This window comes from Hemitrygon akajei, chromosome 21, assembly GCF_048418815.1.
Source record: "Hemitrygon akajei chromosome 21, sHemAka1.3, whole genome shotgun sequence".
Lineage (NCBI taxonomy): Eukaryota > Metazoa > Chordata > Chondrichthyes > Myliobatiformes > Dasyatidae > Hemitrygon > Hemitrygon akajei.
The window spans coordinates 9,946,506-9,971,572 of NC_133144.1; the positions used below are offsets into that span (position 1 = coordinate 9,946,506).

The 25,067-nt window shown below is 46.8% G+C and overlaps 1 protein-coding gene across 1 annotated transcript; it reads left to right on the forward strand.

Annotated features, from left to right (window-relative positions):
• The first annotated feature begins 1,458 nt into the window (after positions 1-1,458).
• Positions 1,459-23,586, forward strand: mfap1 (microfibril associated protein 1). The gene is made up of 9 exons (XM_073024767.1): positions 1,459-1,617; positions 6,046-6,262; positions 9,687-9,816; positions 11,105-11,292; positions 13,501-13,609; positions 17,210-17,370; positions 18,293-18,452; positions 20,792-20,881; positions 23,106-23,586. The coding sequence occupies exons 1-9, from the start codon at positions 1,536-1,538 to the stop codon at positions 23,286-23,288; spliced, it is 1,320 nt and encodes a 439-aa protein (XP_072880868.1). The 5' UTR covers positions 1,459-1,535; the 3' UTR covers positions 23,289-23,586.
• Positions 23,587-25,067: the final 1,481 nt, after the last annotated feature.

The following is a 25,067-nucleotide window of genomic DNA, read 5'->3' on the forward strand; positions in this document are numbered from 1 at the left end:
CAGATGATTAGTCAAGCATGATTTTCCCTTCGTAAATCCATGCTGACTCGGACCGATCCTGTTACTGCTATCCAAATGTGCCGCTGTTTCATCTTTTATAATTGACTCCGGCATCTTCCCCACCACTGATGTCAGGCTACCTGGTCTATAATTCCATCTTCTCTCTCCCTCCTTTCTTAAAAAGTGGGATAACATTAGCTACCCTCCAATCCACAGGAACTGATCCTGAATCTATAGAACATTGGAAAATGATTACCAATGCATCCACAATTTCTAGAGCCACCTCCTTAAGTACCCTGGGATGCAGACCATCAGGCCCTGGGGTTTCATCAGCCTTCAGTCCCATCAGTCTACCCAACACTATTTTCTGCCTAATGTGAATTTCCTTCAGTTCCTCCGTTACCCTAGGTCCTCTGGCCACTATTACATCTGGGAGATTGTTTGTGTCTTCCCTAGTGAAGACAGATCCAAAGTACCTGTTCAACTTGTCTGCCATTTCCTTGTTCCCCATAATAAATCCACCCGTTTCTGTCTTCAATGGCCCAATTTTGGTCTTATCTAATTTTTTCCTCTTCACATACCTAAAGAAGCTTTTACTATCCTCCTTTATATTCTTGGCTAGCTCACCTTCGTACCTCATCATTTCTCCCCGTATTGCCTTTTCAGTTATCTTCTGTTGCTCTTTAAATAAAGTTTCCCAATCCTCTAGCTTCCCGCTCACCTTTGCTATGTTATACTTCTTCTCTTTTATTTTTATACTGTCCTTGACTTCCACTGTCAGCCAGGGTCGCCCCCTACTTCCCTTAGAATCTTTCTTCCTCTTTGGAATGAACTGATCCTGCACCTTCTGTATGATTCTAAAGGCTAGCTAAAGGCTCTGAACCCAAACTTGCACTGATCAGCTTATCACAGGAGAGTTCTGGATGTGCCAAGGTGCCATGGCTGGGTTTGATTTTGAGAGGGTCCTCGCTCCCATGTACCACCCGGTGTTAATACTGGTCTAGGTCTAAACACTGGGGAATCTCTGACTCAAAGGATTCCAACTTTCCTGTCCAGTTTCTGAATAGACTCACTAACAGGCTGTCTCATTGCGTTTCTCCGCCGTCACTGTCCACCCCCCCCAGTGCGGTTCTCTCCCCCCCCCCCCCACACCAGTGAGGCTCTCTCCCACTGATCCCCCAGTACAGCTCCCTCCTACCACCCCACGGGGGTCTCTCAGAAGCACCAAAGTTCAGAGCTCGATACGGCCCCTCCCACAGCGCACTCGGGCCCGGCCCGGCCCGGCCCGGCCCGGCCCCGCCCCGCCCCGCCCCTCCCGCTGACACCGGCCCATCGTTACCGCTCCGCTCGCGTCTATGACGACTACAGCCTTCTTAGCCCCGCCCTCCCCTTGTCTGCGTGAACCTTCAGCCAATAGAAACCAGACGGGGGTGTGGCCAGTATTCGACTGGTGACGACATCAAATTGCGCCTGGCTTGGGCTCCGTCTCCGTCTCCATCTTGTTGTGTGGCTGCACCGACGCCAATATTGACAGGATGGCGGCTCCGCTGAGCCTCAGCGCCAAGCAGCCCCCGATCCAGTCCACGGCGGGGGCCGTGCCCGTCCTCAATGAAAAGGGTAAATCGAGGGCGGGTGGGAACTGTAGGCAAAGCCGAGGTTGGCGGCCTATTCGCGACCCGAGCCCCGGGCTCGATTTTGGGGCTGTGATTGCACTGTCCCCATGTCCTGGGTTGTTTGGCAAAGCTGATCTCTATCCGGGTGTTTCCGAATGCAGGGAAGGGTTTGAGGGTGGGACCGTGATGTTTTCTTGCGAGTTAATGGCTTAATTGGTTTATAATTACATAAGCTGAGGTCCAGACAGATCGTGTCATTAATGTATAGTTACAAAGAAAGTGTAGTACAGTAATGATTATTCGTTTATTGTTGTCACATCTACTGATACAGTAAACAGCTTGTTTGTTCATACTGATCAATTCATTACATGATGCATTCATTCATTCATTCATTTATTAGATTGATTTATTAATCGTATTTACATCAAAACGTATAGCAAAATGCTTCATTGTAATCAGGTATATGTTATGAAATGTGTTGCTTTGTGGTAGCAGTACATTGCAATACATACAGTAATTTAAAAAGCTGTTGTAATAAGCATTTTAAAAACTTAAATAGTGCAAAAAGAGAGCAATAAATGTTGAGGTAGTGTACATGGGTTCATTGCCCATTCAGAAATCTGATCGTGGAGGGGGAGAAGCTGTTCCTGAAATGTTGAGTGTGTGTCTTCAGTCACCTCTTCCCTGAGTAGAGGACCTGTCCTGGGTAACGGGAGTGGGATCCTAAATGATGGATATCGCCTTTTGAAGATGTTCTTGTTGCTGGGGAGGCTAGTGCCCAAGATGGAGCTGGTTAAGTTTGCAATTTTTTTCTGATCCTGTGCAGTTGTTTGTATGAACAGTCAACAAAGTCTGAGGATATGTTTGTGTAGTCCACAAGTGTTGCCACAGCTTCTGGCACCATTGAGCTAGTACCAGGTAAATCAGGAGACAATAACTCTACCCCCCCTCCCCAATAGTATCAGAGTCATTGAGGAGCAGATAGGGAGACAGATTCCAGAACAGTACAATAATAACAGGGTTCTTGCGATGGGAGATTTTTAACTTTCCTAATACTGACTGGTATCTCCTTAGAACAAGGGGTTTAGATGGGGTGGAGTTTGTTAGGTGTGTTCAGGAAGTCTTCTGATGCTATATGAAGATAAGCCAACTAAGGAGAGGCTGTACTTGATCTGGTGTTGGGAAATGAATCTGGTCAGGTGTCAGATCTCCTGGTGGGAGAGCATTTGGAGATAGTGATCACAACTCTGTCCCCTTTACCATAGCACTGGAGAGGGATAGGAACAGACAATTTGGGAAAACATTTAATTGGGGTAGAGGGAACTATGATGCTATTAGGCAGGAACTTGGGAGCAGATGTTCTCGGGGAAATGCATGGCAGAAATGTGGCAAATGTTCAGGGGACATTTGCATGGCATTCTGCATAGGTATGTTCCATTGAGACAGGGAGAGGATGGTGGGGTTAAAGAACCATGGTGTACAACTGATGTGGAAAATCTAGTTACGAAGAAAAGAAAAGCTTATGAAAGGTTGAAGAAACAAGGTACTGTTAGAGCTCTAGAAAATTACAAGGGTGCCAGGAAGGAGCTTAAGAATGAAATTAGGAGAGCCAGAAGGGACTATGAGAAGGTCTTGGTGAGCAGGATAGATGAAAACCCCAAGGCATTCTACAAGTATGTGAAGGGCAAGAGGATGAGCCGTGTGAGAACAGAGCCAGTCAGATGCAATAGTGGAAATGTGTGCATGGAGTCGGAGGAGGTAGCGAAGGTACTTAATGAATACTTTGCTTCAGTATTCACCAGGGAAAAGGACCTTGGCAACTGTGGGGATGACTTACAGTGGACTGAGACGTTTGAGCATATAGACATTAAGGAAGAGGATGTACTGGGGCTTTTGAAAAGCATTAAGTTAAATTGTCGGGACTGGAAGAGATATACCCCAGGCTGCTGTGGAAGCGAGGGAGGAGATTGCTGAGCCTCTGGCAATGATCTTTGCATCGTCAGTGGGGATGGGAGAAGTACCGGAGGATTGAAGGGTTGCAAGTGTTCCCTTGTTCAAGAAAGAGAATAGAGATAACTCAGGAAATTATGGACCAGTGTGTCTAAATTCAGTGGTGGACAAGTTGTTGGAGAAGATCCTGCAAGGTATTTAATAAGGTTCCCCATGCAAGGCTCATTTAGAAAGTAAGGAGGCATGGGATCCAGGGAGACCTTGCTTTGTGGATCCAGAATTGGCTTGCCCACAGAATGCAAAGGATGGTTGTAGCTGGCTCATATTCTGCATGGAGGTCAGAGACTAGTGGTGTTCCATAGGGATCTGTACTGGGGCCCCTCCTCTTTGTGATTTTTATAAATGACCTGGATGAAGAAGTAGAAAGATGGGTTAGTAAGTTTGCTGATGACGTAAAAGTTGGGGCTGTTGGTGTGTGGATAGTCTGGAGGGTTGTCAAGGGTTACCGTGGGACATCGATAGGATGCAGAAATGGGCTGAGAAGTGGCAGATGGAGTTCAACCCAGATAAGTGTAAAGTGATTCATTTTGGTAGGTCAAATTTGAAGACAGAATATAGTATTAATGGCAAGACTCTTGACAGTGTGGAAGATCAGAGGGATCTTGAGGCCTGTGTCCATAGGACACTCAAAGCTGCTGCGCAGATTGACGATGTTGTTAAGAAAGCATATGGTGTGTCGGCATTCATCAACCATGGGGTTGAGTTCCAGAGCCATGAGGTAATATTACAGCTATACAAGACATTGGTCAGACTCCATTTGAAGAACTATATTGAGTTCTGGTCACCTCAGTACAGGAGGGATGTGGAAAGAGTGCAGAGATTTACAAAGATGCTGCCTGGATTAGAAAGCATACCTTGTGAGAATAGGTTGAGTGAACGTGGCCTTTTCTCCTTGGAACGACGGAGGATGAGAGGTGACCTGATAGAGGTGTATAAGATGATGAGAGGCATTGATCGTGTGGATAGCCAGAGACTTTATCCCAGGGCTGAAATGGCTAACATGAAGGGGAATAGTTTTAAGATGCTTGGAAGTAGGTACAAAGGGGATGTCAAGGGCAAGTTTTTCACACAGAGTGGTGAGTATATGGAATACACTGCCAGTGATGGTGGTGGAGGTGGATACAACAGGGTCTTTTAAGAGACTCTATTAGTACACAGAGCTTAGAAAAATAGAGGGTTATATGGTAGGGAAATTCTAGGCAGTTTCTGGAGTAGGTTACATGGTCAGCACAACATTGTAGGCCGAAGGGCCTGTAATGTGCTGTAGATTTCTATGTTCTCATATAAGTTAATAAGATACAATGATATAAAGAGGTAGACGATGAGGTTAAGAACAACACAGAATGCTGGAGGAACTCAGCAGGGAAATGAACAGTTGACATTTTGGGCTGAGTCTGCACATCAGGACTGGAACGAATGAAGAGAGATGGTCAGTAAGTTGACCTGCAGAGTGCCTCCAGCATTTTGTGTGTTGCTCCAGATTTCCAACATCTGCAGTCTCTCTTGTGAGATCGAGAGTTTATCTTACTGTCGGTTGTCCATGTGGTGGTACATGCCGTCAGGCATTTGTAGCTTCTGCCGGGGGAGGGTGGGGTCTTTGATAATGTTGGCTGCTTTACCAAAGCAGCAAGAGGTGTCAAGAGTCAATGGATTTTCTGCAGGCTTCATGTTTTTGTTGTACCATCCAAATGTACTTGCACTCAGTGGCCACGGTATTAGGTACACATTCACCTTGTTAATGCAAATATCTAATCAACTCCACACATAAAAGCATGCAGACATGGTCGCAAGTTCAGTTGTTGTTCAGACCAAACATCAGAATGGGGAAGAACGTGGTCTAAGTGACTTTGACTGTGGAATGTTTGCTGGTGCCGGACGAGGTGTATCTCAGAAACTGCTGATCACCTGGGATTTTCATGCATAACAGTCTCTAAAGGTTACAGAGAATGGTGTGAAAAACAAAAATAGCATCCACTAAGCAGCGATTCTTTAGGTAAAAACTCCTTGTTAATGAGAGAGGTCTGAGGGGAATGGCCACACTGGTTAAGCTGACAGGAAGACAACAGTAACCCATATAACTGCACATTACAACAGTGCAGAAGAGCATCTCTGAACACAAAACATGTCAAACTTTGAAGTGGATGGGCTACAGCAGCAAAAGTCTACCCCGGATTCCTCTCCTGTACCTAATAAAGTGGTCACTGAGTGTATATTCAGAGCAATCTGTCTGGATGGCGCACAAGCAAAATGTTTTTACTGTTTTTAATCACAAGTGACAGTAATAAACCAGTTTGCTTACCCATTTTGTTCTTGAATAAACTGCATATACTGGAGCCCAGCCCATTTGTTGGTAGTGCTGAGGTTTAGGCCTTTGAGTGTGTTGTATAAGCATTTATCTGAACACAGCTTCCCCTTTGTCCAGGTGAGGTGTCTATGGAAAAGGTGAAGGTGAAGCGCTATGTGTCCGGTAAACGACCAGATTACGCTCCAATGGAGTCCTCGGACGAGGAGGAGGAGGATTTCCAGTTCATTAAGAAACCAAAGGAGGCAGAGGTGGAGCCTGAAGTGAAAGAAGAGCTGGCGAACGACCCGCGTCTCAAGCGACTCCAGAACCGACTGACTGAGGACGTTGAGGAAAGGTGAGAGAATTTGAGGCCCTCGCACTGCCAGAGTTTGAGTCACTCAGTCGTCAGATCAGAAAAAATGCCCGCTTCAGCTGTCACTAATGGCTGACTAACAGGAAGATTTAGCTCCCCCAATCACAGATGGAGCATTAAGCCAGAGAGACGTGTTTATTTGTACTGAGGAAAAGTTGTGGTGATTGTGCAGGAGGTCGAGGTGGTCCGCATTGAGTATTCTGTCTTCTTGCTGGAGCAAGAATTTGAAAACTTCAGACCTTAAATCCTTAAGAATAGAACATAGAAATCTACAGCGCATTACAGGCCCTTCCGCCCACAATGTTGTGTAATCTACTGTAGAAACTGCATAGAATTTCCCAACCGCATAGCCCTCTATTTTTCCAAGCTCCATGTACCTATCTAAGAGTCTCTGAAAAACACTCAATTGTATCTGTCTCTACCACCTTCGCTGGCAAGTGCATTCCACACACCCACCTCTCTCTGTGTGAAGAACTTACCCCTGACAACCCCTGTACCTACTTCCAAGCACCTTAAAACTGTGCCCCCTCGTGTTAGCCATTTCAGCCCTGGGAAAAAGGCCACTGACTATCCACATGATCAATGCCTGTCATCATCTTCTACACCTCTATCAGGTCACCTCTCATCCTCCCTCACTCCAAGGAGAAAAGGCCGAGTTCACTCAACCTATTCTCATAAGGTACGCCCTCCAATCCAGGCAACATCCTTGTAAATCTCCTCTGCACACTGTTCCCACATCCTTCCTGTAGTGAGCTGACCAGAACTGAACACAGTTCTCCAAGTGGGGTCTGACCAAGGAGTAGGAGTAGAATGAGACCATTTGGTCCATTAGGTTTGCTCCTTCATTCCATCACGACTGTCAACCCGGTTCTTCCGCCTTCTCCCGGTAACCTTGGACACTTTACTGATGAGAGCCTGGTAAACAGGGAGGTGTTGGGATAGTCTGCATTAGAGCAGGAGTGGCCTATTGCTACCTGTCCTCTATAGACCAGGATCAGCTTTAATGTGATTGGCAAATGTTGTGAAATCTGTTGTTTAGTGGCAGCAGTGTAGTGCAATGCATAATTAAAAAACTATACAACAAGTATATATAAAAAATGAAATTAGTCAATAAAGAGAGAGAATAAAAAATACAGAGGTAGTGTTCATGGGTTCATTGTCCAGTCAGAAATATGATGGTGGAGGGAAGAAGCTGTTCCTGAAACATTTGTGTGTCTTCAGGTGCCTGTACCTGACGAGGGGCCTTGATGATGGAACATTTGTGTGTCTTCAGGTGCCTGTACCTGACGAGGGGCCTTGATGATGGAACATTTGTGTGTCTTCAGGTGCCTGTACCTGACGAGGGGCCTTGGTGATGGAACATTTGTGTGTCTTCAGGTGCCTGTACCTGACGAGGGGCCTTGGTGATGGAACATTTGTGTGTCTTCAGGCACCTGTACCTGACGAGGGGCCTTGGTGATGGAACATTGGTGTGTCTTCAGGTGCCTGTACCTGACGAGGGGCCTTGATGATGGAACATTGGTGTCTTCAGGTGCCTGTACCTGACGAGGGGCCTTGGTGATGGAACATTTGTGTGTCTTCAGGCACCTGTACCTGACGAGGGGCCTTGATGATGGAACATTGGTGTCTTCAGGTGCCTGTACCTGACGAGGGGCCTTGGTGATGGAACATTGGTGTCTTCAGGTGCCTGTACCTGACGAGGGGCCTTGATGATGGAACATTGGTGTGTCTTCAGGTGCCTGTACCTGACGAGGGGCCTTGGTGATGGAACATTTGTGTGTCTTCAGGTGCCTGTTCCTGACGAGGGGCCTTGATGATGGAACATTGGTGTCTTCAGGTGCCTGTACCTGACGAGGGGCCTTGGTGATGGAACATTTGTGTGTCTTCAGGTGCCTGTACCTGACGAGGGGCCTTGATGATGGAACATTGGTGTTTTCAGGCGCCTGTACCTGACGAGGGGCCTTGATGATGGAACATCGGTGTCTTCAGCCGCCTGTACCTGACGAGGGGCCTTGATGATGGAACATTGGTGTCTTCAGGCGCCTGTACCTGACGAGGGGCCTTGGTGATGGATGCCACCTTTTTGAAGATGTCTTCGATGCTGGAGAGACTAGTGCCCATGATGGAGCTGGCTGAGTTTACAACTTTCTGCAGCTTTTTCCGATCCTGTGCAGTGGCCCCTCCGTGCCAGATGGTTAAAATGCTCTCCACAGTACACCTATCGAAATTGTGGGTGTCTTTGGTCTTAAACTCCTGATGAAATATCACCACTGTTGTGCACTCAATGTAATTGCATCAATATATTGAGCTCAAGATAGATTCTCAGACCTGTTGATGAGAATATACAAGACATGGTTAGTAAGTTTGCAGATGATACCTAAAATGGTTGGTGGTGTTGACAGTGAAGATGGTTGTTTAGATTTACAGGGAAGTGGGATAAGGAATGACAAGTAGAGTTCAGTTTGGGTAAGTGAGAGGTGTTGCATTTGGGAAAGTTGTGTGCTTGGACATTCATAGTCATGGTCAGCCCCAGGTGAGTGTTGTAGAACAGGGACCAAGGAGTACATGATCATGATTTCCTGCATGTAGACAAGGATTTTGGCATACTGGCCTTCCGTCACAGCATTGGGATGTTATGTTGTGTTTGTACAAAACACTGGTAAGTCCCATTTGAATACTGTGCTCAGTTTTAGTTGCCCTGTTATTGGAAAATGCCACTAAGCTGGGAAGATGCACAGGATATTCTCAAGGATGTTGATGGGACTTGAGGGATGAGCAGATTGGGGCTTAGTTCATTTGAGTGTAGAATGAGTAGTGATCTTGTAGAAGTGCATATAATTACAATGGACTTTAATAGGGTGATTGCACATAGTCCAAGGGTTGGGGAATAGGGCACAGGTGAGAGGGGAGAGCTTTTATAGGAACCTGAAGGGCAACCTTTCACCCGGAAAGTAGTCAGTATTTAAAAGGCACTTGGACAAAGACATGAGTAGTAAAAGGGTTTAGAGGAACGTGGGCCAAACATGGACAGGTGACACTAGCATACCTTGGACCTGTTGGGCCAGAGGGTCTGTTTTATCTGCCATATGACTTTTAAATGCCATCTTTCAGATGAAATCGTCAACCAGGAAACCAGGTGTCCTTGGGGTCAAAAGTCCTATAGGCAATATTCAAGCAGAGCAATGGAGCTCTCCCTGAGCACTCTGACAGAGTAACAGGCTGGCTGATCAATCAGCTGCTTTTACTCTGGAGTTTGTGAATCAGTGGAGCTCTCCCTGATATTCAGTCCCTGAGTAATCTGACAGGGGAACGGGCTGGTTCATCAAACCCTTGCTGCTTTTTCCCTTGCTGGAGTTTGTGAAGCGACATCTGTTGCTTTAAAGACCCATGCTTTTCCCTCCTGCAGGCTGGCTCGGCATCGGATGATCGTTGAGCCAGAGGTGGTGATGGAGGCAGAGTCTGAGGAGGAGGGCGAGGCGTGGCACGTGGACCGTGAGGACAGCAGTGAGGAGGAGGAGGAGGAAGTGGATGATGAGGTGAGTACAATCATGCTCTGAGGGGCATTCAGTGGCTGTGATGAGTATTGGGTAATGCCTGTGTCTGGGGCAGTTAAGGGATTTGGAGAAGTTAAAAATTATCAGTGTTCAATCTGTTTAAGAAGCTTACCTGCCATCAAGGACATATATACAGAAAGGTGACATGAAGGATTCCACCCACCCTGCTCGTGGACTGTCTGTCCCACTTCCATCAGGGAGGAGGCTATGTAGCATCCATGCCAGGACCACGTGACTCAAAAACAGTTACTTTCCCCAAGCAGCAAGGCTGATCAACACCTTCACCCACTAACCCAGCCCTTCACATCCCAAACCACCACTATTTTATCATTTCCTGTTGAGTCACCTTGCGTACAGTCACTTTATGGCCATATAATCAATCACTGTATATAAGCTGTGTATTTATATTGTATTTTTCATTCTTATTATGTTCTTTATCTTATTGTTTATTTTTGTGCTGTAGAGATATAGAGCAGCAGTCATTTTATTCTCCTTTATATTTCTGTACTGGAATTGACATTAAACCATCTTGAATTTTGAATCTTAACGTGTCTTCAGTTTCACATGCTGACCAGTCTGAGCTTTCCCCGGCTCTTCTGTAACTTCACCCACTGTTTCCTGTGGAACGGAGGCAGATTCTGTTGATGGATTTAAATGCAAACCCCTAGAAGAGATGGAGAGGGAAGGATGTGGTGAAAATCTCCCAGACCTCCGCCGGTCACGAGCTGCTGCTACTGAAGACGTTGAGCACAGTAACAGCCCCACGGCCCAGCTGGCCCCATTAACCTGCATCCGGACCATAGCCCTCCATACCCCTCCGCCCATCCATTTGAACCCACATCCACCGCTTCTGACAACTCATTCCACATTCTGAGTGAAGAAGACCCTCCTCGGATTCCCCTTAAATATTTTACCTTTCACCCTTAACTTAAGACCTCCAGTTCTAGTCGTCCACACCCTCAGTGGAAAAGTCTGCTTTCATTTACCCCATGTATACCCCTAGTAAATGTGTGTCAAATCTGCCCTCATTCTATTCACAAGCGTACTGAGAGGGGATTAACTGAGAACAGCAGTACGTATACAAGGCTGTCAGTGCGTCGGGTAGTCAGGATGCAGGAAGGACAAGTACTGTAATGAGGAAGGCATGGGATGGAGACAGTCTGTTCAGCCCAGTGTTTGTTGTCCACACTTTCACATGAGGAGCCCCGCCTCCCTTTTCATCAGCTTTGTCTCGCTTTATAATGGGTGTACCTCTCCCGTTCTCCAACAGGAAATCGAGCGTCGCCGTGCTATGATGAGACAGCGGGCCCAGGAGAGAGAGAACGAGGAGCTGGAGCTGCTGGAGCTGGAGGACGAAGGGAGGTCTGGGGAAGAGTCTGAGGAGGAGTCTGAGTATGAGGAATATACAGACAGTGAGGACGAAACCGAACCCAGGCTGAAGCCTGTTTTTATCAGAAGGTACGGCTCATTTGCCAAGCTGCCTAAGCACAGCCTTCCTCCTGTTAAACCAGGAGAGCACATTGCCTGGTGTTTCTGGATACAACTCTGAAGTTGGACAGAAATAGGGCACTGGCTGCCTGGGTCTGTAAGGAGTATTGTAAAGAAAAAGGCCTGTGTATTTTATTATTTAGAAGTACAGCAGATACCAGAAACCCACAAGGAAGCTCATTGATCCGAAACATTAACTGTGTTTCCATTTCTAGATACTGCCTGACCTGTTGAGTATTACCACCATTCGGTCTGCGAATTGAAGAACTTTTATTCATTTAGATATACACCACGGCAAGGTTACAGGCCCTTCACCCAATGAGCTCCCACTGCCAAATTACACCCATGTCACCACTAACCCACTCACCTTTGGAATGCGGGAGGAAAGGGGAGCACCTGGTCATGGGAAATTGTACAAACTCCATGTAGACAGCGGTAGGAATTGAACCCAAGGTGCTGGCACTGTAAAAGTGTTATGAGGAGCTGGAACTGCTGTAGGATGAGAAGTACTGCGTTAGTTGAGTGCGGTTGTCAGCACAAGAGACAGCTTGTGTTGTTTGCCTCTGTCAGATCTGCCTCAGCGGTTGTGGCATTCTACACAGAAGGTCCACTGGACAAGTCCTGATCTAGGCAGGAACCCCAGCACCTCCGTTGGAGACAGAGTCCTGGTGCCCACCCTGGGGTGAATGTCAAGGTGGCTTCTGCCCTTATCAAAGGCTGTTGACTGCTTTTGGCCACAAGGTCCACAGATTGGCGGACTTTTCCACAGTTGGAAAGGGTGTTGAGATGTCATAGTTATTTCAACATACACATACACAAATTGATGGAGGACCTCAGCTAGTCAGGCGTCATCTATTGAGGGGTGTCGACATTTTCGGCCAAAATCAGGTCCCAAAACATTGACTATTTACTTCCCTCCATAGATGCTGTCTGATCTGAATTCCCCCAATACCGTGAGTTGATCGAGGTGTGCAAGATGATAAGAGGCATTGATAGAGTGGACAGCCGGAGACTTTTTCCCAGAGTAGAAATGGCGGATATGATGGGGCATCATTTTAAGGTGATTGGAGGAAAGTATTGGGGCGATGTCAGAGGTAAATTCTTTTACACAGTGTGGTGGGTGCCTGGAAGGCATTGTCAGGGATGGTGGTAGAGGCAGCTATATCGGGGGCACTTTTTAGATAGGTACGTGAACAATAAAAATCTGAAGGGCAACACAGGAGGGAAAGGCTAGGTTGATATTAGGGTAGGGTGTGTGCGTGTGGCTTCCATCGGTCATGGTCGACCATGGGTACTGCACCTCTGGTAGTCACTGGGAGTGGCCTCTCCAGGGCGCAAGCCAGGACAGAGTTGATATGGAGATCCGTCTGTTGCCCATGCAGTGGGACCCGTACTACACTGTTTTGTGTTCTACAATTTTATTTCTGTAACTCCGAGGCAATAAGTCATTGAAGCAGGATTAGCCATTTGGCCCATCAGATCGGCTACACCATTCCATCATGGCTGATTTATCATCCCTTGCAACCCCATTAACCTTTAACACCCTGAATAATCAAGGATCTATCAACGTCAGCTTTAAATATACCCAATGACCTGACCTCCACAGCTCTGTGGCAATGAATTTCACAGATTCACCATCCTCCGGCTCAAAAAATTCCTCCTCATCCAAATAGATGTCCGTCTGTTCAGAGGCTGTGCCCTCTAGTCCTAGACTCACCCACTCTTTTCCACTCTATAGGAAACATCCTCTCCCTATCCACTCTATCTTGGCCTTTCAATAATCTATAGGCTTCAATGAGATTACCCCCAGTTCTTAAACTCTAGTGAGTACAAGCCCAGAGCCATCAAATGCTTCCTGTATGTAAACCCTTTTTCGGAATCAATCTTGTGAACCTCCTCTGGTCCCTCTCCAATGCTGGCACAGCCCTCCTTGGATAAGGGGCACAAAACTGCTCACAATACTCCAAGTACTGACTGACTAATGCCTTATAAAGCCTCAGCGTTACATTCTTGCTTTTGTATTCTACTGCTAACATTGTATTTGCCTTCCTCACCACTGACTCAACCTGCAAGTCAACCTCTAGGAAATCCTGCACGAGGGCTTCCACCTCTGATTTTTAAGTTTCTCCCTGAAACCTAGCTGCTCTCGTGTCTAACCTCCATGTCTGCTGTTCTCAGGAAGGACCGGGTCACTGTGCAGGAGCGAGAGGCCGAAGCCCTGAAACAGAAGGAGCTGGAGCAGGAGGCGAAGCGCCTGAGTGAGGAGCAGCGCAAGTACACTCTGAAGGTGGGCAGCAGGGCTGATGTGCACCGCCGTTCCCCTCCTGCCCCCTCTGCAGTGCCCATTTGGAGTATTGTCCGCAGTTTTGTCTGTCTTACAAAGGATGTGTTGGCAATGCAGGTGGTCCAGAGAAGGTTCACGAGAAAGATCATGAGAATAAAATACTTAACGTATGATGGGCGTTTGGCTCTGGTCTAGTAGTTTAGAAAAATGGTGGGGGGCGGGGGGGGAATCACATTGAAATCTAGCAATGTTGAAAGGCCTATATAGAGTGGACGTGGAGAGGGTATGTTCAAGAGTGGGTGAGTCTAGGACTAGATGGCACAGGGTCAGAAGAGTGGGATGTCCACTTAGAATAGTGATGAGGAGGAATTTCTTTAGCCAGAGAGTGGTGAATCTATGGAATTCAGTGCCACAGGCTGCTGTGAGGCCATGACTGAGCTGATAGGTTGAAAGGTTCTTGATAAGTCGAAGCATCAAAAGTTACAGGGAGAAGGCAAGAAAGAATGGAATTGAGAGGGATAATAGATCATCCATAATGGAATGGCAGAAGTGACTTGATGGGCCAAATGGCCCAATTCTGCACCTGTGCCTTATGGTCTTATAGTGTGTTTACCTCCAGAGTGTTAAATGAGACCCAGTTGGATTTGGGGTGGCACGGTATCGTAATGGTTAGCGCTAATACAGAATCAGTGACCCAGGTTCAATCCCATACCTATCTGTAAGGAGTTTGTATGTTTGACTCATTTCTAGAGGTAGTACAGTAGCATAGCACTGAGCTAACACTTTTGTAGTGCCAGTGATGTGAGTTTAATTCTCGCCAATGACTTTAAGGAGTCTGTACATTCCTGTGACTACATGAGTTTCCTCCAGGTTCTCCAGTTTCTTCCGTATGGGTTAGTAGGTTAATTAATCACATGGGTATAATTGGGTGTCGTGGGCACTTCGGGCCAGAAGGGCCTGATACCATGCTGTATCTCTAAATAAATACAATTTAAACAATGAATTCATGAAGAGAATGCTGGTGACATTCAACAGGTCAGGGGGCATTTGTGAAGACAGCACAGTTAACATTTCAGATCAATGAGCCTCCTTCTGGATTTCCAGTACCTGTATTTGGTTTTTCATTTGAGTTCCCTGCTGGAGCAGTTGATGGATTGGGGATGAGGTCAACAATGGGAATATTACTGAACTGGTGAGGAGGCATGAGAATCAGGTTAAATATCACTGGCATATGTCATGAAATGTATTGTTTTGCAGCAGCAGTACATTGCAATAAGAAATATTTTTTAAAATTGAGTCAAAAATAAGTAGTGCAAAAAGAGAGCAAAAGAAATCTCATTGTCCATTCAGAAATCTGATTGCAGAGGGGAAGAAGCAGTTCCTGAAACATTGAGTGGGTGTCTTCAGGTTCCTGTACCACCTCCTTGATGTTAGCAATGAGAAGAGATCATGCCGTGATGAGGGTCCTTAATCACAGATGTTGCCTTTTTGAGGCATCATCTTTTGAAGGTGTCCTCAATTCTGGCAAGGAGGGAGTTGGGGGGCTAGTGCCCATGACGGAGCTTTTTTCTGATCCTGTGCACTGGCCCTTCCATACAAAATGGTGATGTAACCAGTTGGAATGCTCTCCATTGTACATCTGTATAAATTTACAAGAGTCTTTGATCTCCTCAAACTCCTTACAAAATATAGCCGCTGTCGTGCGTTCTTTAAGGTTACATCGATACGTTGGGCCCAGGATAGATCTTCAGAGATGTTGACATTTAAGAACGTGAAACTGCTCCTTTCCACTTCTGATATGAGGACTGGTGTGTGTTCCGTCGACTTCCCCTTCCTAAAATTTCTTGGTCTTACTACTGACATCGAGTGCAAGGTTGTTATGACACTACTCAGCCAGCTGATTTGTCTCACTCCTGCACGCCTCCTCATCACTATCTGGAATTCTGCTAACCATAGTTCAGCCATCGGCAAATTTGTCCATAGTGTTTAAACTGTGCCTTGCCGCATTGTGGTGGGTGTAGCGAGAGTCGAGCAGTGGGCTAAGCACACATTCTTGAGGTGCAACAGTGTTGATTGTCAGTGAGCAGGAGATGTCATCTCCAGTCTGGTCTGGTGGTGTCAGGGATCCAAGTTGCAGGAGGATGTACGGAAGGCCAGGTTTTGGAGCTTGATTGGAACTGAGACTCGGATTATGTTGAATGCTGAGCTATAGTCAATGAAAAGCAGTCTGACATGGGTATTGCTGTTGTCCAGGTGATCCGAGTGGAGAGCCAGTGAGATTGAATCTGCTGAGACCTATGCGGCAGTAGACAAATTGCAGCCGGTCCAGTAGTAGGGGTTGATTCTGGCCATGATCAACCTCTCAAAGCACTTCATCACAGTAGATGTGAGTGCAATTGGGAGATGATTGTTGAGGCAGCTCACCCTGTTCTTCTTGGGTCACCCTCTTGAAGCAGGTGGGAAGCTCTAACTACAACAGTGAGAGACTGAAGATGTCCTTGAACCTGAAAGCCTGTGCCAACCAAATGGAGGGAATGTTCAAGGACATCTTCATTCTCTCACTGTTGCAGTTAGAGCTTGTCCAAATGATGAAGGGGGAGAGGGGAGGAGGAGGAGGAGGACTGGCAGTGGTGAATGAAAGGGAAGGATGAGAAAAAACCAGGGCAACAATGGGGCCTTTCCCAGTGAGGGAGAATACCAGGGGGACAGAGGGGCCTGTCCTGAGGGGAGAGGGTTAGGGGAACAGCACGGGTGGTGGCGCCTGTCCCACTGGTGAAGGAGGGTGGTGGAGCCTGTCCCAGTGGTGAAGGAGTATGGTGGAGCCTGTCCCAGTGGTGAAGGAGGGTGGTGGAGCCTGTCCCAGTGGTGAAGGAGGGTGGTGGAGCCTGTCCCAGTGGTGAAGGAGGATGGTGGAGCCTGTCCCAGTGGTGAAGGAGGATGGTGGAGCCTGTCCCAGTGGTGAAGGAGAGTGGTAGAGCCTGTCCCAGTGGTGAAGGAGGGTGGTGGAGCCTGTCCCAGTGGTGAAGGAAGAGAGAGGAGTGATGGAACAGCAGGAGGATGGTGGAGCCTGTCCCAGTGGTGAAGGAGGATGGTGGAGCCTGTCCCAGTGGTGAAGGGGGATGGTGGAGCCTGTCCCAGTGGTGAAGGAAGAGAGAGGACTGATGGAACAGCAGGAGGATGGTGGAGCCTGTCCCAGTGGTGAAGGAGGATGGTGGAGCCTGTCCCAGTGGTGAAGGAAGAGAGAGGAGTGATGGAACAGCAGGAGGATGGTGGAGCCTGTCCCAGTGGTGAAGGAGGATGGTGGAGCCTGTCCCAGTGGTGAAGGGGGATGGTGGAGCCTGTCCCAGTGGTGAAGGAAGAGAGAGGAGTGATGGAACAGCAGGAGGATGGTGGAGCCTGTCCCAGTGGTGAAGGAAGAGAGAGGAGTAATGGAACAGCACGGGTGGTGGAGCCTGTCCCAGTGGTGAAGGAGGGTGGTGGGACTTTCTCAGTGGTGAAGAGGGAGGTCCAAGAGCAGCAGGACTGCTGGGAGTGGGGTGGTGACAGTGGAGGATGCCGTGAGGGACCCTGATGTTGATCAAAACCACTGATGCTATTTTGCAGATTGTGGAGGAGGAGGCCAAGCGGGAGTTTGAGGAGTCGCGGAGGACATTATCTGCACTCGATGCACTCAACACTGATGATGAGAATGATGAAGAGGAGTACGAGTCGTGGAAAGTACGGGAACTTAAACGTATCAAAAGGGACCGGGAGGAGCGGGAATCGTGAGTATCCATCCTCAGTGTGTTTCACCCACCCCCACGCCAGAAAAACTCTACTAACCACTAACTTCACGTGTAACTTTCATTTATTGCCTCCTATCGAGGAAAGCAGAACTGTCATCCAGTGAGACATTAATGCTGAGCCAACCCTCACCCAGGCAAATGCAACACTTCAGAGCTTTTGCCCAGAGTTGGTCCAGGATATTGTCCAGTATGTCCACTGTATGAGTGTGTATGGAATTTTGACTTAGCAAAATACTGGAGAAACTCAGCAGGTCAGGCAGCATCTACATGGGAATAAACAGCTGACATTTCAAGCAGAAACCCTTCATTGGGACTGGAAAAGAAGGGGGTAAAAACCAGAAGGAAAAGCTGGGGAGAGGGGAAGGAATTCAAGCCTGTGGGTGGTTGGTGAGGCTAGGTGAGGGGAAAGGTGGGTGGGTGGGGGAAGGGTGGTTGAATTAAGAAGCTAAAGGGGATAGGTGGAATAGGTAAAGGGGTGAAGAAGGAATCTGATAGGAGAGGAGAGTGGACCATGGGAGAAAGGGAAGGAGGCGAACCCAAGGAGGGTGGTGGGCAGGTGAGAAGAAAGAATAGGGTCAAAGGGGAACCGGAATGGGGAATGGAAAAGAGAGGTGGGGTGGGCAGAAAAATCAATATTCATACCATCAGGCTAGCGGTTACCCAGATGGAATATGAGGTGTTGCTCCACCATCCTGAGTTTGGCCTCATTTTGGCAGTAGAGGAAGATATATGGGAATGGGAAATCGAATTGAAATGGGTGGGCACCAGGAGATGCTGCATTTTGCAGTAGAGAGGTGCCTGAGTATCACCCATGTAGATAACTGAGTTCTCTCATCTGGGTTCTCTCCTGTGTGGGTGAAGCAAGGTTTTTTTTTCATTGGATTCTCTCTCTGTTGTGCAGAATGGAGAAGGAGAAGGCTGAGATTGACAGGATGCACAACTTGACTGAGGAGGAGAGGCGAGCAGAGCTTCGGGCCAACAGCAAATCAATCACCAACAAGGCCAGCAAAGGAAAGTACAAGTTCCTGCAGAAGTATTATCATAGAGGAGCCTTTTTCATGGTGAGTTCTGATGTTTTAAATGTTTCAATTCTGTGGGTTTCCAGGGAATTCCGATGCAACAGCTGGTTGTTAGAACACTACAGGTCCTTCAGCCTACAATGTTGTGCCTATTCCAAGATCAGTTCAACCTACCCCTCTATTTTATTATCATCCATGTGCCTATCTAAGAGTTTCTTAAATGCCCCTAATGTATCTGCCTCTACCCCTTTCAGGGTGTACCCAGCACCTACCACTCTGTTTTCTTTTAAAAAAGCTTCCTCTGACATTCTATACTTTCCTCCAGTTACCATAAAATTATGCTCTTTTGCATTTCTGCCCTGGGAAAAAGTCCATTAACTGTGTCTCTTATCTTTGACACCTCGATCAAGTCACCGCTTATTCTCCTTTGGTCCAAAGAGAGAAGCCCTAGTTCGCTCAACCTTTCCTCATAAATCTTGTTCTGTGATTCAGGCATCTTTCTGATAAACCTCCTTTGCTGCCTTTCTGACCTTCCAGTATGAGGTGACCAGAACTGAACACTGATCTAAAGTGCTCACTTTATCAGTTCAGTGGCATGGGTGGAAACAGGAGTAGCTACTGGCCCTGTGTTCAATAGCAGAGTCAGTTGACTGCATGCCTCTGGATGGCAGGGTGGGGGGAGTGAATGCCTCTGGATGGCAGGGTGGGGGGAGTGAATGCCTCTGGATGGCAGGGTGGAGGAGTGAATGCCTCTGGATGGCAGGGTGGGGGAGTGAATGCCTCTGGTGGCAGGGTGGGGGAGTGAATGCCTCTGGATGGCAGGGTGGGGGAGTGAATGCCTATGGATGGCAGGGTGGGGGAGTGAATGCCTATGGATGGCAGGGTGGGGGAGTGAATGCCTCTGGTGGCAGGGTGGGGGAGTGAATGCCTCTGGATGGCAGGGTGGGGGGAGTGAATGCCTCTGGGTGGCAGGGTGGGGGAGTGAATGCCTATGGTGGCAGCTTGGGAGCTGGAGGGGACAGGCTGACTTCCTGCCTCGGGTGGGAGTGGATTGTTATAATTGCACCTCAGGAGATGGAGGCGAGAGGCTGACTTTGGCTGAAACTGGGGTTGCTTCCTGTAAGATTTTTTAAAAGATTAGCTTTATTTATTGTATGCACATCAAAACATACTGCGAAATGCTTTCTATGTGTCAGTGACCAACACTGTCTGAGGATGTGCTGGGGGCAGCGAGTGTCACCACGTTTCTGGCGCCAACATGGCGTGCCCACAACTCACTAACCCTAACTGTATGTCTTTGGGACGTGGACAGAAACTGGAGCACCCGGAGGAAACCCATATGGTCGTGGGGAAGAATGTATAAACTCCTGACAGACAGCGACAGGAATTGAGCCCCGATCACTGGCACTATACGCTTGCGTGAGTGCTGATAATCTCAGTGCTGAAAGCACTCTGCATCCGTGCAGAGCAAACCAGATCAGACTGTTCAGCTTTCCAGTAATGCCGCAGTTTGTCTGACAGTGCTCCGCACAGACTGTTTGTCCCACTCCCGTCGGGGAGGAGGCTACGCAGCATCCGTGCCAGGACCATCAGATTCAGAAACAGTGACTTTCCCCAAGCAGTGAGGCTGATCAACAGCTCCACCCACTAACCCACCTCTCCACACCCTGACCACAACTGTATCACTTCCTGTCAGTCACCCTGTGTACAGACACTCCTGTGCCTAGTGTCACTTTATGGGCATTCAGTCAATCCATGCATATAAGCTATGTTATGTATTTATATCTATTGTGTTTTTGTTAAAATTATTGCGTGTTTTTTTGTGCTGGTTCAGATCTGGAGTAACAATTATTTTGTTCTCCTTTACACTTGTGTAGAGGAAATGACATTAAACAATCTTGAACTCATTACATCCCTGACTGTCCAGACACAAGGTCCTATCACCTTCTAGCTGGTCCTCCTTTCCCCCCACCCCACCTTTTTACTCTGGTGCCTACCCCCTTCCTTTTCAGTCCTGATGAAGGGTCTCAGCTGGCAAGGTTGAGTGTTTATTTATCTATGAGACACTGCCTGACCTGCTGAGTTGCTCCAGCATTTTGTGTGTGTTACTACTTTATCATTTCCTGTCAGTCACGCCTGTGCCTAGTGTCACTTCATTCACATGCACTCAATCTATGCATATAAATTATCTTATATATTCATATTTGTTGTTTCTTTTTGTTAATGGTGTTCTTCTTGTGTTTTATTTTTGTGTTGCAAAGGAACCAGAATAACAGTTATTATGTCTCTTTTACCCTTGTGTAAAGGAAATAACATGAAACAGTCTTGAATCTCCTTTGAGTGCGTCAGACTAACTGAGCCATCACATTTTCTGTTAACAGGATGAAGAGGAGGATCTGTATAAACGGGACTTCAGTTCCCCCACCCTGGAGGACCATTTCAACAAGACCATTTTGCCAAAAGTCATGCAGGTACGGTGTGTGCCTGGGTTGCCAGAGGCCTTGTGTTTCCGTGATGCTGTTCTGGGATAATGGGAAGCAAAGCGACATATAAAGCTTGGAAGAACTTCTGGGGATTCCCAGTGCAGGAAAAGCATGTTGAGATATTACTGCATGTGTCTGGGGTAGGGGTATGGGTATGGGGAGTGGGAGTGTGGCGGGAGATGGGAGATGTAAGCAATACCCGAAGAATAGAATTGTTATTGAACGTATTGCTGAGTTTTCCATAGGAAATGAAATCAAAGGGAGGGCTCGGGATTCAGACTTGCTTGCTTTGTTGCAGATGTGTGGCTTAGAAAGAGAGAGTATGCTCTCTCAAGTAAGGGGAGAATGATTTCTCTGAGACACCCTTTATCAGGATGTCATCTTTCTCAATGAATGGCAAAAATGTGGATATGTCTGAAGTTGCTTATTTTTAAGAATTTAATTTAGAGATACAGCACGATAATAGGTGCTTCCGGCCCAGTGAACCCGCACCGTCCAGTTACACCCATGTGACCAATGAGCCTACTTCAGTCTGTGTTCGGAATGTGGGAGGAAACCGCAGCACCCGAGGGAAACCCACGAGGTCGTGGGGAGGACTACATACTCCTTACAGGCCGTGGCGGGAATTGAACCCCGGTTGCTGGCGCTGTAAAGTGATGTGCTATAGCCGTGCAAATCTGGGTTATTTAGGAAACTTACTGAGGAGAAAGGCAATATTCAGAGGTTTTCCCAGTTGAATTGCCATCATGGGGAATGTGTTTGCCCAAAGGAGAGGGCACAGTGATGTTGAAACTCGGCCACAGTTCCATCCTGTGAGAGTCTGCACATTCTCCCAGGGTCTGAAGACATGCAACTTAATTGGCAACTGTAGGTTGTCCAATGCCTTTTGTTGAAGGAGAATCAGAATCAGGTTTATTATCACTGACGTGTAGTGATTGGGCGCAATACTTCTGTATCTAATAAAGTGACCACTGTGTTCATGGTCGTCTTCTGCTGTAGCCCATAACTTCAAGGCGCATTGTGGTGTTTGTTCAGAGATGCTCTTCAGCACACCACTGTTGAGCCATCCTATCAGCTTAAACCAGTCTGGCCATTCTCCTCTGACAGAAAGTGTTTTCGCCCACAGAACTGTCCTCACTGGATGTTTTTTTTTGTTTTCTGCGCCATTCTTTGTAAACTTCAGAGTCAGTTATGTGCCCAGGAGATCAGCAGTTTGCGAGATACTCAATCCACCCTGTCTGGCACCAACATCATTTCCAAAGTCAAAGTCACTTAGATCATATTTCTTCTCCATTCTGATGTTTGGTCTGAACAACTGAACCTCTTGACTATGTCTGCATTCTTTTATGCATTGAGGTTGCTGCCTCAAGATTAGATATTTGCATTAACGAACAGGTGTACCTAATAAAGTAGCCACTGAGTATGCGTCATGAAATTTGTTGTTTTGAGGTAGCAGTACAGTACCAGACATAAAAATTACTAAGTAGGAGGCAGCTGTCGATCCCAGGGGATCTGGTGGACTGTGTCCTCTCCAGGGTGCAAGCTTGGGCAGGAAGATTTGAAGAACCGGCTGTTGCCCATGCAGCAGGTTCCCCCTCTCCACATCACTGATGTAGGCCAAGGGAAGGGCAAGCACCGATACAGCTTGGCATCAGTGTCGTCGCAGAGGTTGCCAGAGTAAAGTTGTAAACAACATCAGACTGCCTTAGGGACCCCGGCTCCGGATTTCTTCCTCGGGGTTCACTCCCGAAGCCTTTCCCATGGGTGGGCACGGCTGCAAGGCAGCGGAGGTTTAAAATCGGAGTTTTCCTTCTAGGCAGGTTGCTGTCCAAGGCTGACGAGCCCCACCTGTCCAAAAAAATTACTACAAGATACAATAAATAAATAAATGATGGGATTTTGGAAAGAACTGTGGGATTAATACACAAAATGCTGGAGGAACTGAGCAGGTCAGGCAGCATCTATGGAGGAGAATAAATAGTTGACATTTCAGGCCAGGACCCGAAGCACAGATGGCTGCTTGATAATAGTTATGCAATCCAATAATTCAGACCTGTTAAGTTAACCTGCAATATATTCAGATTTCTGGTGTGAGATTCAATGTGTTGTGTATAGCTGGCTTGAGTGAAGTTCAACTGGGTGTTTTTGGAATAAAGTGATTCCCTCTTGAAACTGAACTTGGTTTCATTTTTGTCTGTCTCCAAACAATCAGGTCAAGAACTTTGGCCGTTCAGGACGGACCAAATACACTCATCTGGTTGACCAAGATACCACCTCATTTGACTCTGCCTGGGCTCAGGAATCGGCTCAGAATAGCAAGTTCTTCAAGCAACGAGCAGCTGGCGTGCGGGATGTTTTTGAAAGGCCTTCAGCCAAGAAGAGGAAAACTACGTAACTGCATGTGGGATGTGCTCTGGCCACACGGACTGTGCATTCTACATCCAGCACTAGAACCCTGATGCAACTGTTCCACCTTGTGTCCCACACGCCTAATATTGTGCGTGCAGTTTGAGGAGCTTAAAGCTTTAGAGACTATTGTAGTATTGACCATCCAGTGAACTTGCTGGTTACCCATAATTTAAACTTGTTTTTTTTTAAAGGAAGCTTATTTTCTAAAGTGTTTATAAATCTGTAAATCATGTATTCTTTTTCCTTTCTGTTATATTGCTTGGATAAAAATTACAAGTTCACAAGTTGTTAATGTGATCTCATTTTACCATGTTCTGCGGGAGCTGAATCTCAGTTCTGCATGACAGATGGCAACCCTGAACCCAGAATTCAGCTTTGGCTTTGTCCCTGCTCCCATAAGTTTTGTAAATTACAACATAATGTAAAAAGTGTGAGGAAAATTAGTAAGTGGTGATTTCCGAAGCCTGTTGAAGGAGATAAGGTAGTAATCCTCCAAAGAGAATTGGGTACAAGTTTAAACTTCTGGGGAGGTGAGATAACAATATGAGATGTTGAAATGCCCTGGGGTGAATTAGACAACTCAATGAAATGGCCTGTGTCATTCCCAGAGTTGGATGGGCTCTTAAACCATTTGATTTCCATGTTAAGGAGCAGATACTCTTCTGGTGTAGCCATGTTGGTCAGGGTAATTACTTATTTGTTGAAGTACAGTGTGGAATAAGTCCTTGTGGGGCACTTCAAGCTACACTGCCCAGCAACACCCAATTTAATCACAGGACAATTTACTACGACCAGTTAACCTACTAATCAGTGTGTCTTTGGACTGTGGGGGGAAACCAGAGTACCCAGAGAACCCCAACGCATTCCACAGGGAGGATATACAGACTACTTACAGAACAGTGCTGGAATTGAACTCCAAACTGCAGAATGCCATGAGCTGTAATAGTGTTGTCTAACCGACGCTATTACAGATGGATTGGACACGGTATATGAAAGAGAGATCACCTCTGGACAGACAAGGAAAACCGGTTAATTAGTGCTCTGGGTTTCGAAAAATGTCTGCTAGGTGCCACACAGAATTATTTAACTAGAGTACCTTATATTGGTGGTAATGTATTTGCATGATTTGAGAATGTGTCAATGGATGTAAAATTTAAGGAAAGACAAAATCGGTAATTTGTGAAAGGAGGGGTGCCATGGGGAGATTTAGGCCTCAGCTGCTCAGTCTTCATCAATAATTGATGGGAAGAATCGTGTATATGTATGTACCCAGTTTCCTTGCAACACACAAATCACTAGAGGGACTCTGGTATTATGTGTAGGTTGCTCAAGATTTCTGGTATCTAAAGAATCTCTTGTGTTTATTATTCGCTCATAATATACATTCCTTTGTGGCAGTTTGGAATATGAGGAGGATGTGAAGCATCTGTGGTTTCAGTAAATAGACAAAGAAGTCAAGGTGAATTATAGTTTGGGGAAAATGTGAGGTCATCCACTTCTGTCTCGTTTCCAGTGTGGAAGATGTTGGTGGTGTGAGTGTTTGGATCTCTGATCAATGAAAGTTTAGAAGTACAGGAAGAAATTGGGGAGATAAACAGACTGTAGTACAAGTCATCAGCATTCCTGCCTCTTGCATTTCGGAGGGTACAATCCCAACCTTGGTGGTCAAGTTTTCCGTGTTATTTAGCCATTGTAAGTAAATTCCACCTGAGTTAAGTGGTAAAAAAATTTTAAAGTTGTTATTGGACATTGCAAGAGAATTTGA